The sequence below is a fragment of the Fusarium phalaenopsidis genome (assembly GCF_050370095.1).
Source record: "Fusarium phalaenopsidis strain FUZ10S chromosome Unknown contig_32304, whole genome shotgun sequence".
Classification (NCBI taxonomy): Eukaryota; Fungi; Ascomycota; class Sordariomycetes; order Hypocreales; family Nectriaceae; genus Fusarium; species Fusarium phalaenopsidis.
This window is the reverse complement of record NW_028145404.1, coordinates 2,730,148-2,743,844: the sequence shown is the minus strand read 5'-3', so window position 1 is coordinate 2,743,844 and position 13,697 is coordinate 2,730,148. Positions and strand designations below refer to the sequence as shown.

At 53.3% G+C, this 13,697-nt stretch overlaps 4 protein-coding genes across 4 annotated transcripts; 2 read left to right on the top strand and 2 right to left on the bottom strand.

Annotated features, from left to right (window-relative positions):
• Window positions 1–661: 661 nt before the first annotated feature.
• Window positions 662–3,608, top strand: LRP88_10119 (DNA replication regulator SLD3-domain-containing protein; the record flags this gene model as incomplete). Its single annotated transcript, XM_083246587.1, has 5 exons — window positions 662–847; window positions 926–1,645; window positions 1,834–2,414; window positions 2,467–3,005; window positions 3,061–3,608. The coding sequence occupies 5 exons, from the start codon at window positions 662–664 to the stop codon at window positions 3,606–3,608; spliced, it is 2,574 nt and encodes an 857-aa protein (XP_083097700.1).
• A 187-nt stretch (window positions 3,609–3,795) lies between these two features.
• On the bottom strand, window positions 3,796–5,725 carry LRP88_10118 (TRAPP trafficking subunit Trs65-domain-containing protein; the record flags this gene model as incomplete). Its single annotated transcript, XM_083246586.1, has 2 exons — window positions 3,796–5,441; window positions 5,500–5,725. The coding sequence occupies 2 exons, from the start codon at window positions 5,723–5,725 to the stop codon at window positions 3,796–3,798; spliced, it is 1,872 nt and encodes a 623-aa protein (XP_083097699.1).
• Window positions 5,726–6,147: 422 nt separating this feature from the next.
• Window positions 6,148–8,760, top strand: LRP88_10117 (uncharacterized protein; the record flags this gene model as incomplete). Its single annotated transcript, XM_083246585.1, has 5 exons — window positions 6,148–6,291; window positions 6,347–7,570; window positions 7,619–7,735; window positions 7,785–8,561; window positions 8,617–8,760. 5 exons carry the CDS (start codon window positions 6,148–6,150, stop codon window positions 8,758–8,760), a joined length of 2,406 nt encoding a protein of 801 aa, XP_083097698.1.
• A 918-nt stretch (window positions 8,761–9,678) lies between these two features.
• Window positions 9,679–11,762, bottom strand: LRP88_10116 (Fe-S cluster-binding ribosome biosynthesis protein; the record flags this gene model as incomplete). Its single annotated transcript, XM_083246584.1, has 5 exons — window positions 9,679–9,711; window positions 9,768–11,098; window positions 11,153–11,567; window positions 11,643–11,667; window positions 11,743–11,762. The coding sequence occupies 5 exons, from the start codon at window positions 11,760–11,762 to the stop codon at window positions 9,679–9,681; spliced, it is 1,824 nt and encodes a 607-aa protein (XP_083097697.1).
• Window positions 11,763–13,697: the final 1,935 nt, after the last annotated feature.

The window sequence follows — 13,697 nt, the reverse complement described above, 5'->3', positions numbered from 1 at the left end:
AAGATGCTTGCCCTAGGAAGGAGCTTCGACCTACTAATAGAAACCCTTTATCTTGTCTCAGTTTGAAATTGGATAGGTAGGCAGGCTGTCATTGTTTCGGGTTGAGCTGCGCCAGGGCTGTCAAAAGGCATGTCCAAGACATCCATTGACAGGACTTTGCAAGGATGGTCTATGCAAATTGTTCACTGACAGGTCTATTAATAAATATGCATGAAAATGATATGCATTAGAAATCGCATGATTCCAAGTTTGAAAATGTTTATCCATGTCTTGATGTACTTGTTCAGAGTCAATGTGGTCTGCAGCGTCTGGGCGCTTAGTCTTTAGCGGGCTTCAGTGGTTGCAGAGCCTATCGCAGGCGACCTGTCAACTGTAGTCGCCCGGACGCGGTGCGATTGGACGTGACTGCAGGCAACCGAAAACACGGGCACCTGCCAAACCCGACGTCACCGCCCAAAATCCCGCCCGCTCCGCTCCGCTCGTGGCACAACCGCGCACACGCCAAAGAAACCACTTTAACTCACCAGCTCACGACAGCATCCCTTTATCATAACAACGGCAGTTTTCTCGGTCTCGCGGTCACGCTTATATATTCTAACGTATTCTTTGAGCTCTACATACTTTCAAATGGCCCGCGTCGAATGAAAACACTGCCGTTTCCATGTCCTCTTCCGCCCTCGTTGGCACAGACGCGTCGTCGCGTCCGCCGCGGTCGAGGATTTTGACGCCAAGCTCTGAGGGTAGCTCAAATCAGAAAGATGAGCTCCGTTCTCCTGAGCAGCGCAAGAGGAAGAGGGCCGACTCTGTCACCATGGAGCATCTTTTAAAGCCCTCAATTGCTCTCAAGGTACGTGTCCTAGGCGTTTGTTTTTGCTAATACTCGGGTACCTGCTGTGTACACAGACATGCTGATCGTCATCGACAGCCACATCCCCCAAACCTGCACATTCAACCTCGCGTCCTCCACCCGTTGATGGTCCTACCTCGCCAGTATCTCCCGTTATCATGTATCGATATCCATGCATCCAACATCGATCTATCTTCGCACCGATTCTATGAGGCCCATGTCAAAATCCTCGACCTGGAGAGCCGCATGGGCTCAGTCCCAGTGGTCCTCCTTGCCAGGAAGGAGTCCAGCCGCGCTGTCTACGCCCTTGAACGACAGGAGAATGGATTATACGTTGTATTCAGATTGGGATCTTGGGTAAATTTGGAAGAATTCGCCAAGGATGCCTCCGCCGTTTGCCACGAGCGCCTGCGGCCACCCGTCAAACTCGAATCCCAGAGCCAAACCGCATCCTCGGCCATCACAACGCCACAACTGCACAAGGACCAAAAGATGAAGCGGGCTGCCATTGAGGCTATTCAGTCCCTTGTTCGAAAAAGGCCAAGGTCGCAGTCTGTTTCGACCTTGGCAGAATCTGAGAGGCATGATGGAAAATCGGATGCTGCCGTTCCCATGGAAACGAAGCTACCATCACCAGTTCTCATGAAGGAGGAACTTGCAGTGATACCAACTGAGAATGCCAAGCCAGCAGTGCCTTCAGCCTCGATCAACCCCGAGGAGCCGCCTCCACAACAAACTGCCGATGAGATTTTTGATGCCCTTAGAGCGCAGTACTTTGACGCGTTGTACAAGTCCATGGTACGAACACTTAGTTTTCAGCCTCGGTCTATAGCTAACGTGTCTAGGGTCCGCTCGCCTACTTTGCTAAAGGACCACTCTCCCGGGCTCGTTCTGCTTTCCACCTCGATCTCGAGTCCAGCTTGGACATGGGCGATCTGATCGAGTTCCTCAAGGGTCTAGTCCTGACCACGGTACAAATCGACAAGAAGTACCGCGATACTATCCCTGAACTCATCGCCAAACTGAAGACGGCCATTGATAGCTCTGACGAAGGATGCAAGAGGAAACGCCGAGCCAAGAAGATGAAGATTGGCAAGTCTGGCCTCTATCCACACGAGGATGAGCATATCAGAAAGTGGTGGACCGCAAACAAGCCTGAGCTGAGAGAGGACGAGTTCGATGTGCCCATTCAGCAGATAAAGTCGCTCACTTCGATGCTACGCACCCGAGAAACCCAGCTTCAGATGATCCTCATCCTCGAGATCTTGGCATTGACACCATTGAAACCTGCCGAGGATGCTGAAGATAGCCAATTGCCACCCTTGCCTGGTGTTACGGAGTCCCAAAACGACATGGCACCTCCTCCTGCGAAGAAGCGGAACAAGCACAATCTTCCTGTCCTGGTAGATGTGCATGCCGATCGCTTGACCATCTGGCAGTCCACCGCCTCTGACGAGCAGTTGCTTCTCGAGGATTCTCAGGTCTCTCAGGCTCAGGATGGTCAGCCTCAACAGAAGGCCTCGTCGGAGCCTCTCAAAGACTTTTGTGTGGACATTATTGTGCCATTGTGAGTTTATAAACATCGTGATCTGGAGATATACAATGTCTAACTTGAGCAGCTTCTCCCACCGACTTCCCGAACTGTGTGACTCGATCAATCGAAAATTGGGCGGTCCTGTCATCGTTAAGCCTTCCAAGTCTGGGTCTTTGAAGCGATCGTCAAGTAAGCGCGATCAGAGACCAGGCGCAGTCACCAAGCGTCCTACACCTGGCAAGCCAACAAGAACACTGCAAAGAGCGCTCTCGACAGAGCAACAATCTCGACGAAGTGTGTCCAGAGGGCCTAGCAACATGATTGCTCTTATGCGTTCTGCAACGTCCACATCTCTACCAGGAATCAAGCGGGAAGCGAGCGACTCTGCGGCAATCAAGTCAGCATTGAAGGCTGAGCCTGATCTCTTGAACAGGAGAAGCGGGTTACTCTCACGGAGCAGCAGCATGTCCAACCTGCAGGATGCAAGAGCCAGCAAGAAGGCCCAAGTCGAGGCTGAGCTGAAGGATGCCATCTCTTCCTTGAGAAAACCCAACCGCGAAGTCGTTGGAAAGGCGTTGGCTGAGGCGGCAGAACGCCGAGCGAATGTCAGCCTTTCGGCAAAGAGTGAGTCTACAACTACCTTATTATTCTATTAGGGCATCATGCTAACAATTTCTAGAAGTCAGAAAGCCTGCCCGGAGCTCCCTTGGCGCTTCGGTCGTCAAGGCTACACCAGCAAATAACCGGTTCAGGGACGTATTTGCATCAAAGTCTGAGACAGTAGACGTCCCCATGATGGGCGCGGAGGAGGTCATCCCCCCTTCAAGTATGCCCTCTATGATTCCGTCCACGGGCCTACGTGCAGGTCACCGAGACGCCTTCCGCCGAAGCCCAACCCCAGACTTTGAAAGAATTGGGGATACACCAACAAAAGGTGGCTCAAACTTTCTGCGCCGACCTACCAAAGAGGAGGATGTGTTGCCGTTCCCGCCCTCGTCGCCGCTAATGGAGAGGAGGAATGTATCAACAGCAGATCTTTTCGCACCCAGAGAACAAAAGCGAAGGGTCAGTTTTACACCATCGCGAGACGAAGGAATATTGGCCACGCCCGTAAAGGCTACGTCAAAGAGCATCAACAACGCCGAGGACCAGAATATTGCGCCCGCAAAGCCAATGTCGATTTACCAGCAATTGGGATGGGACGATGACATGGATGACCTGTTATGAGTTGTTTACGGAGCATGTTACAGCGGTGTTTTCATTCGGCGCATACGATATAAAGGCCGGAGGGATATAGCATTAGATGGCGTTAGGCTTGTGGCAAGATTCCGGTATGGATAACGACATTTGAGATGACATGCATCATACCAGCATGGTAGTCAAAGACAGAGACTTGTACATTATTTCCAGCATCTCATGCTGCAGCTGGTTCTACAAGCATGGTAGGCAGGTCTCTAATATCGACGTGCTCATTTGATCCCAAATCCACCACACGAATTGCTTCCAAGCCCACGACGCCCTCTTGTAGAGCAAGGAACTGAAGCTCAACAACGTGACAAGCGCCTGGTGCAAGCGGTCCAACTCGAGTATCGGCGCTGAGGCATACTACATCGGTAGACTCGACAAGGGCATTCTTTTGCAGTGCATGTAACACATTCTCATCAGTGACGGCATCCGCGATGTCTTTCTCGCCACGTCGTCGGCCCCCTACCGAAGGAGGGCGTGTCATACGTAGCTCAGTTCTTCGACGCTTAGGAACTGCAACCAGGGCCAGCTTGCGAGGGGGTAGCGTGTTCTTCTCCGTGACACGGTTGACAACGTAGACGGTCCAGGAGAAGACTTCGCCGGGATGCACGGGTTCGGACGGGCCGGTGAAGGTCATGGTGATGCCGAGCTCTGGGACTGGGATATCCGTGTTGGCCGTAGCAGCCTCGAGAGCAGGCAAGGCATCTGGGCGAATGATGGATGGAGACTTGAGATGTTGCACAGCTTGACCCGTTATGGAGAGCTGCGAGGGGCGGTGGGAGCGGACAATGCCCGTCCCAGTCGTGGACGTGCCGTAGCCAGGATTGACAGGGAGAGTAAAGTCAATATGAGTTGTCCATGTCATGGTCAGGCGAGGAGTGCAGCGGCCAGGAATAACTTGGGCGGTAGCTGAGATGGAAATATCCAGGTCTCGCATAGGATTCTTTGGTGAAACGTCGTACTCTCGGGGAGCAATGCGATAGAAGAATGTGATATGGTCGTGGGACACACAGCTGAGCGGTAGTTCCATGCCCGCGTCCTCATTGAGACTCTCCACAGTGGCATCATGGATAGACAAGTCGATCTTGCCTAATGAAATCTCACACTCGAAATGAGCCGTAAAGTCAACCTCGAGCAGAGCAATCAAAGCAGCGCTGGTTGGTGCCGTGGTCGGCCGCGAAAAACGAATCCGGGTATGCACAACGGGAAAGATCTTGTGCTCAACCTGAGGTAGCGCGCGGATATGCTTGGTGAGGTCCTGCGAGCCCGTAACGGGCGCGACCCTGGACACCCGGAGGGCGGAGAGGCGAGGCTTGGCACCGCCGAGGGCGACGTCGTTTCCAAAGGACTCGAGGAGGTTGAAGCCCGAGGGAACTCCGCTTTGGAGATAGCCGCTCCCTCGCCCGACGAGATCGGCTGAGACATCGGGTTTGAGGCTTGCGGAGGCGGTGAAAATGACGGATGGCGTAGAGACACGTGCACGAGGCCGGCCTAGAAAGACGGGTAGTTTCCATGCGGCGTAGACATGTTTAACGGTCGGCTTGGTATCATCATCGCTCTCTTCGTCTTCGTCATCCTCATCATCATCGTCGTCATCGTCTTCCTCCTCATCTTCATCAACGATGATGAAGGGGTCGTTGATATCCGGAACTGTGCCTGAGAAGATGGTCTCCGATACAGAATTATCCCGACCATGAGTCTTGCTATTGACCACCTGAGCCTCAACTGATATCACTAGCCGGCTGAGGTGAGACCGGAGCGATGCTTCATCCTTCCATGGTGTTCTCAAGAGAAGAAGTACATCAACCGTTTCATCTAGTTGCAAGAGTTAGTGACATAGTGTCTAAGACCAGAGGTACAACGAATAGCTCACCAAAGAACAAAGAGTCCCGACGCTCTAGTGAGTCGAGTATTGACTTGCCCGGCTCAAGATCTCTGAAAGCCGACTCCAAATCCAGATTAGTCTCTGAAGGTATAAGGTATGTCAGTTGCGATTGCTCCGCAAAGTCAGTGGTGGGATCAGAAATGAGTTTGATGCCAAAGTTGGTGAGAGAGTCAGCCTCGAACTCTGGCTCCGGGGTTGCTTCCGAGTCGGACATGGTGGCGGCGAAGGGCCGGGTGAGACTTTTTGCAACGGACTGAAAGATTCAACCAAATATCAAATCTCCAGTATTTTGCCTCCTTTTCGAATTACACCTTTCACTCCGTTCGTCGGACCAGCCGTGTAAGTCAAGACGTTGGTTACACCCCCTTTGTTGTTACATAGACCGACGTGGTCCTCAAGATAAATTGATTATGTAATCGCTCAAGCTCAACGTCTGGTCCGTGCACCAAAAAGTTGTGGCTCCAGCAAACAACCTCTAATTTCGACAATCGCGACTCAAACTCCAACACCATTGCCATCGCTCTTGACGGCGGGAGAAGCTTGGCGCACAGTCGCTTCACTCGAGACGCGTCGCATTTTTTGCATCTATCCGATCATCGCTTTATTCCTCTCGCGCGACGTCGCCCTAGCCTCACGATGAACGGTTACGGCTCTCCCTACGGCCAGCCTGCCTCGGCTTGGCAAGAGCACCATACGCCCGATGGACGAGCCTACTACTACAATGCGACTACCAAGGTTACCCAATGGACCAAGCCTGAGGATATGATGAGCTCGGCCGAGGTTAGACTTACCATTCCGTTGTATGCTGTGCGCTGTCATGCTGACATGTTTCAAGCGCGCCCTTGCGAACCAACCCTGGAAGGAGTACACGGCGGAGGGAGGTCGAAAGTACTGGTATAACACTGAGACGAAGCAGAGTTCATGGGAAATGCCCGACGTTTATAAGAACGCGCTCGGCGCAACGAGCAAGCCCGCGACCCCAGCTTCCGCGACTCCCTACACGCCTCCCGCCAGCGCCGGTGCCGGTGGTCCTGGCGGATACTCGCACGGTTCCTACGACCAGCATCGCGACCAGCATCGCGACCAGCGCGACGTCTATCCCGAGTCCCGGCAGATCACGTACGGAAACGACCCCAAGGTCCAGGCTTTTGTCCCCGCCACGAATGACCCCGAATATGCCACTGCCGAGGAGGCTGAGGCGGCCTTCACCAAGCTCCTACGACGAAGTGGGGTCCAGCCAGATTGGACCTGGGAGCAGGGTATCCGAGCAACTGCCCGAGATCCTCAGTTCCGCGCCATCAAGGATCCCAAGGATCGCAAGGCCGCGTTCGATAAGTATTGTCAGGACATGGTCATTCAGGACAAGGAGCGCGCCAAGGAAAGGCTAGCGAAGCTCCGGGCTGACTTCGAGACTATGCTTAAGAGGCATCCCGAGATCGTTCACTACACCCGCTGGAAGACTGCCCGCCCCATCATCGAAGGCGAAACCATTTTCCGTTCTACCAGCGACGAGGGCGAGCGCCGTCAGTTGTTTGAAGAGTACATCATCGGGCTCAAGAAGGCGCACGCCGAGGAGCAGACATCCCTGAGGAAGAACGCTATGGACGGACTCATTGATCTTTTGCCCAAGCTCAACCTGGAACCGTACACTCGCTGGGCTGATGCTCAAGGTATCATCTCATCCACCCCGCCCTTTCAGAATGACGAGAAGTACCAGGCTCTCACCAAGTTTGACATCTTGACTGCCTTTCAAAACCATATGAAGGCCCTGGAGCGCAAGTTCAACGACACCAAACAGGAAGAGAAGAACAAGAAGTTTCGCAAGGAGCGTAAGGCGCGAGATGCGTTCAAGGCCCTCCTCGGTGAGCTTCGCCGAGATGGCAAGATCAACGCCGGCACGAAATGGAGCCAGATCTTCCCCCATATTGAGAAAGACGAACGATACCTCAACATGCTTGGCCAAGCTGGCTCGACTCCTCAGGAGCTGTTCTGGGATATTGTCGAAGACGAAGAGCGCGGTTTGCGTGTACCCAGGAATGACGTGCTTGACGTTTTGGAAGTGAGTAATCGACGAATTCTCCCATCTTGCCGTTCTAACAACTTTCAGGACAAGCGGTTTGATCTCACGCCTACGAGCGATTTTGACGAGTTCCTCTCCATCATGAACGATGATCGACGGACTGCTAACATTGAACCCGATATTCTCAAACTCATTTTTGATCGAGTAAGTACACTTGCCTATCTGCTACTGTATCCAGACTAACAAGCGGTAGCTGCGCGAGAAACGCTCATCTAAGCGGGACGACGATCGCCAGTCAGAGCGCCATCAACGTAGAGCCGTTGACGATCTGCGCGCGTACATGAAGCGCATGGAACCACCCATCACTTTGAATGACACGTATGACAAGGTACGACCTCGACTTCTCAAATCAGACGAGTTCCAGGCCATTACTTCTGAGGACGCTCGACGAAGCGCCTTTGACAAGCACATCCGACGGCTGCGAGAAAAGGAAGAGGAAGCAGACCGAAGCTACCGACGGCGTGATCGCATGTCCAGCGAGCGGGACTTGCACCGTCGCGAGAGGGACCGATCCAGAGGTGAGCGATCTCATCGAAGCGGTGGACGTGGTTCTCGACGTAGTCGCAGCCCGGAGCCAGATGCCTACGAAGCGGACAGACGCAAGGCCATTGCTGAGCGAGAGCGTAACCACCGGAAATCGACCATGGCAGAAGGCCTTTTGGGATCTGACCGAGGTCGCCTGTCGCCGCCGCCGCCGCCGCCGCCGCGCCGCGAACGGGAACGGGAGCGCGACCGTGAGCGAGACCGAGACCGAGACTACGACCGTCACTCTCGCTCGCGTCGCGATGACGATGGCCACTACGAGCGTGAGCGGAGAGACCGGGAAGACGAACGCGAGAGGCTGTATCGCCGACGTATTGACCGAGGTTCGTATGATGAGCTTCCTTATGATGAACGCCCATCAGGTTCTCGACGCCGACGTCCTGATGACGAAGACGACTACACTCGCCGCGACTCGCGAGACTCCAAGGTACGAAGACTCCACTGAACAGCTAGAAGGCATTGATAGTTGACACGGATTACAGCGATTGAGAAGAGATCGATCACGGGAGCGTACTCCACCGCGTGCTGAGCCGCGCCCTGAAGAGCGCCCTCGCAAAAAGACACCTCCACCCCCATCCAAGGACGTCCATTCCGGAAGTGAGGAGGGCGAGATTGAGGAGGATTAAAGTAAACACGGGGTTCGATCCTCTCATACAGTTGATGGCTGGCATGCACCTGCACTCATTCCTAGTACGTACCGGCACCGTCAATCCCCCGGCACGTCTGTCTGTTGGGCGAGATGACTCTCGAGTACAGGCTTGCGGCTTCTCGTCGCCATGGCCGCCCGGTGCCGCAGCGGTGGAAACAGATGGCGACCACGTTGCTCCCCCACAAGCACAAGCACAATTCTTGTCTGGCCAGTATGTGTCTCTCCCAATCATCCTCTTTTCCTTTTCCTTCTTTTAGGTCTTTTGGTCTGTGAGTTTATATGCGTAAAAAAAAAACCTATGGGTAGTGGCGGAGTTGCTTGGATGGAAGGATAGATGATAAGACTCAGGTAGTGATAGTTAGTCAGGACATTAAGACTTGTCATTATTTCATGCGAGGGCTCCCTCTTTGACGATCCAATTTTCTGTTGTGATTGTGAATATGGTAAAACTAACTGACAGCCATCTTTCTTCTGGGGTTGTTTCCCGCGAGGTAGGAAACCCAAGACGGCAGTGATCCTACTTGATCCATTGTCCCTCAGTCTACGAAGCAGTCCGGTCTCGCTCTTCCCATATACTCATCAAGCTGTCCTCAATCAAGGACCTTGAAGAGTCAGGCAAGACATGTAAGAAACGACAAGTACAAAAAGATCAAAAAACAAAACTGCTCTCCAGCGAGACCGGCTCTTCTTCGTAGGATCAGACAACAGGGGATACGCTGCCGTCGCCGTCGTTATCCATCAGGATCGTCATCCTCGCCGACGCCGTGGTCGTCGTCTATTCCCAAAACCCGAACATGCCCGCCCCCGCGCTGCTTTTTCCCATTTCCGTTTTGAACGCCCCAAACGCCGGGAGATGCACCATCAAGGGGAGGAAAGATCTCCTTGTTAACGCCCTTTAGCTCTGATCGGGATTCTCCTCGAGGAAGAACTATACATGTTGGTTAGTTGTTATGCGCAAGATATTAGTGGTGGGGGTTGACTCACGTAGTTGCCACCCAACTTCTGCTCCTGGTCGAGCTGAGATCCGTTCTTGTTGATACGAGGTCGGTAGTTGGTAGGATCACGACGGAAGGTGACGTCGAGGTTCTTCAAGAAGGTGTTGCAGCCGGTGAGGAGGGACTCGGGCTTGTTGGCATGAGAGTTGATACCGGGCTGACCGTCAAAGACAATGACACGGTCGGCGAGATAGGTAGCCATGATGAAATCGTGCTCGACGATGAAGGCCGTCTTCTTGGAGTGCATGATGTATCGCTTGATGACTCGCGAGGCAATGATACGCTGCTCGGAATCAAGGTAGGCAGAAGGCTCGTCGATCAGGTAGATATCAGCGGGGATACCGAGGGCAAGGACAATGGCGACACGCTGCAATTCACCACCGGACAGGTTCTTGACTTCCTGGTCAATAAAGTCGTCGAGCTTGAGGGGCTTGACAACATCGGTCTGGAACTGAGGAGACAGGAAGGCCTGCTTGATCTTCTTGAAGAAGAGCTGGCGGACAGTACCGTCGAACTTGGGGGTGATGGTCTGGGGCTTCATGCTGATTCTCATCTCAGGCACCGACTTCTTGCTGTCAGGCTTGAGGGCACCGGCCAAGAGACGACAGAAGGTGGTCTTTCCGGTACCGTTCTCACCCATCATGACGATAATTTCCGAGTCGGTGAAGTCACCAGCGTCAATGTTGAGCTTGAAGTTTCCGAGAGTCTTCTCCATCTTGGGGTAGGTGAAGGCGCGGGACCTGTCGATGGCAAAGTCGTCGGTACCCTCGGCGATACGGAAAGTCAGGGACTCGTCACGGAATCGCAAGTTCTCAGTGGGGATGTGACCATCAAGGAAGATGTTGATACCCTCACGGACCGAGTGGGGCAGGGTAACGACACCGTAAACGGCGGGGCGACCGTACAAGACACAGATGTAGTCGGAGAGGTAGTCGAGAACAGACAGATCGTGCTCGACGACAATGACGTAGTCGTCGTCTCGGAGGAGAGAGCGAATGATCAAGGCAGCACTCAGTCGCTGCTTGACATCGAGGTAGGAAGAAGGCTCATCGAACATGTAGACATCGGCCTTCTGGACAGCAACAGTTCCGATGGCAAAACGCTGAAGCTCACCACCAGAGAGGAGGTTGACATCTCGGTCCATGATGTGGTTCAGCTCCAGGACGTTGGCGACCTCTTCCATGTTGCCCAGCGAGGCACGGCTCTCGATCAGGAATCGCACGCTCTTCTTGGGGCCTCTGACAGCCTTGGGGATCTGGTCCACATACTGGGGCTTGACGACGGCCTTGAGGTCATCCTCCAGAAGCTTGGTGAAGTAGTCTATTTGTGGAGTCAGCAAGAAATAACAACGGAAACGCTTGCGCCGTTACATACTCTGAAGCTCGGAGCCACGGAAGTGCTTGATGACGTCCTCCCAGTCGGGGGGGTTGTCGTGTCGGCCCAAGTTGGGCTTCAGCTTGCCGCTCAGAATCTTGAGAGCGGTACTCTTGCCAATACCGTTGGTTCCGACAAGACCCAGGACCTGTCCCGGTCGGGGCATCGGCAGGCGATGCAACTTGAAGCTGTTGGGGCCATAACGGTGGGTGACCTGGCTCTCGAGGTTGGTGGGCAGGTTGATGATAGTGATGGCGTCGAAGGGGCACTTCTTGGGGCAGATACCACAACCGATGCAGAGCGACTCGGAGATGAAGGCGAGGCGAGACTCGGGAGCGACTTCGATACAGAGCTTTCCGCTACGGACGACGGGACACGACTTTTTGCACTCTTGACGACATTTTCGCGGGCGACACTAAAAGGAGGGGTCAGAATTTCTTTGGCGGGGCAAAAAGCGTGTTTGGCTTGAGGGAGGCGATCGCGGACGGACCTTGTCGCTGTTGACGATGGCGATACTGTTGGATTGACATGTCAGTCACTGTGATCTTGTCCCTTATATCGAGTACTCCTCCTCATCCAGCCGCACATACCGTGTGAGCTTGTCCGACATTGTTGCGACTGGCGAAGAACACGAAAAACTTCCAGTCCAAGTTCAAGTTGGTGGGGGGTGGATTTTTTTTGTGTGTGTGGGAGAAAGTGGGACAAGTAAGGTCGAGCTCGAGCTCCAAAGACGGAGAAGACGGGGGGATCTCTCGCGCGCAGGAGACGATGGCACGCTGGCACTATTCGATTCCTTTACGGACAGCGAAGGATAAAGAAGAAGGAGAAAAGATCACAGGTCAACCGACGGGAGTTCCAGGTTCGTGTGGTGGTAATCCGTGCCCTGTGAGTCGTCCAGGGCTGTGGGTCTTGGGAGCCGATTTTGTGTGGGAGGCGCCGGCGGTTGCTTCGCCCTGGCAAGGGGGCTACTACAGTGGATGGGAGTTGGGCTCCAGCTACCTATGACGTTGCCTAAAGGTTGAGGTGGACAAGGGATACCTGCGAACACCCGTGCATCAGCATCCGCCCTGGCCGAGTTGGAGATGGATGTATTCGATTTTTTCTATTGTGTCTATTTGCCGTGTTGCTCCGACAGTTGCTTACTGCATACTTCAACTAACGTTATGGGTTGGTGGTCAGAATAGTGACTCAATACAGTAGCAAAGCTTGTTAGACTGGACCACATCGAGCCCGTAAGTAGGGATTAAGCATTTAAAACCGACCCTGCAACGTCCCTCGACCGTAAACTAGGGCATTAATTAATTATTGTTCATGTGTATAAAGACTGGAAATGTCGAATTGGTAACTATTATCTACTGGCATGCTTGACTTGACTCAGGTGCGCTCGTTGTTTAACTCTAGGGTTGCATGCACATGGGCGTAAGAAGTCGCATCTCACGTGTTGAGCATATCAGGAGAACCAGGCAATATGAACCACGTGATCAATGCCGACCGCATATTTGTATGTAGCTATCGATGCTTGAAAATCAGGCGAGGTGATGAGGCACATTACTGATGACTTCCTGAGCTCGGAGAACGACGGCAGCAACACTGAAACAGACAGATCACTACACTCTGGGCCGAACAGGCCTTCCCCATAAACATAGGTAAAAGCCAATCACTGTAAACTTCCCCGTAGCGGGCAGTGACCACGCCGAAGTGCTCCATCTTTGGGCCCCGAATAGCCTTTTATCTGACACAGAGTGACAAACCCAAACAGTGTCAATCCCTACCCTGATAGCAGGCAGCCACAAACTACAAGCCTCCTCGAAGCAAACAAGAGACGAAACGTATTGGCCTCAAACAGGGAAATATCTTACAACGAACGATCAAGAGGTTTCTCAACCACAGGCATTTCAATTTACCTCTTCTGTCAAAATTTAGGGTAATGGTGTTGCGCTATGATTGGCCGGTCCTTGGAGCCTCCTTGTGAGGATACGAACGCCTCAACAAGAAAGTGAGAAGAAAAGTTAGAACGCCAAATGATACAATGTTAAACGTAATATTTAACAATCTAGCCCTGCATATTGCCGTGAGAAGCCAAAGATCCCTTTGTATTCACTGTACTACGTCGGGAGCTTTCAAGGTTGTCCGGTTGTTCGCATGACGGGACTGGATCACGTGATGCGCACCCACCCCAGACCATCACCCAATTAGGACAAGAGTGGCCCTGCCTTTTCGGACCTCTCGACTTCTTTTCCTGCCTCGCATTCTGAGAATCCGCCCGTCACCTCTTCACCCACGTTACCCCCGTTCCGTCCTCCGATCCCGCCAAGCACCCCCGGTGAAGCTCCCGATACATCTAGATGTTGGTTGCCGCCTGGATGTCATTCTTTAATGACTTGTAAGTTTCCCTCGTCCTTCCCGCTCCCTCCTTGCCGCTGCCGCCTTGCTGGCTTGCTGGCCCGTCGCCTGTTGTCGATCCCGCCTCGACTCCTGCCATCTCCATCGCGATATTGCTCCCATAGAGTCGTATATAAGCGATACCGTGCTTCCCTTTGATGAA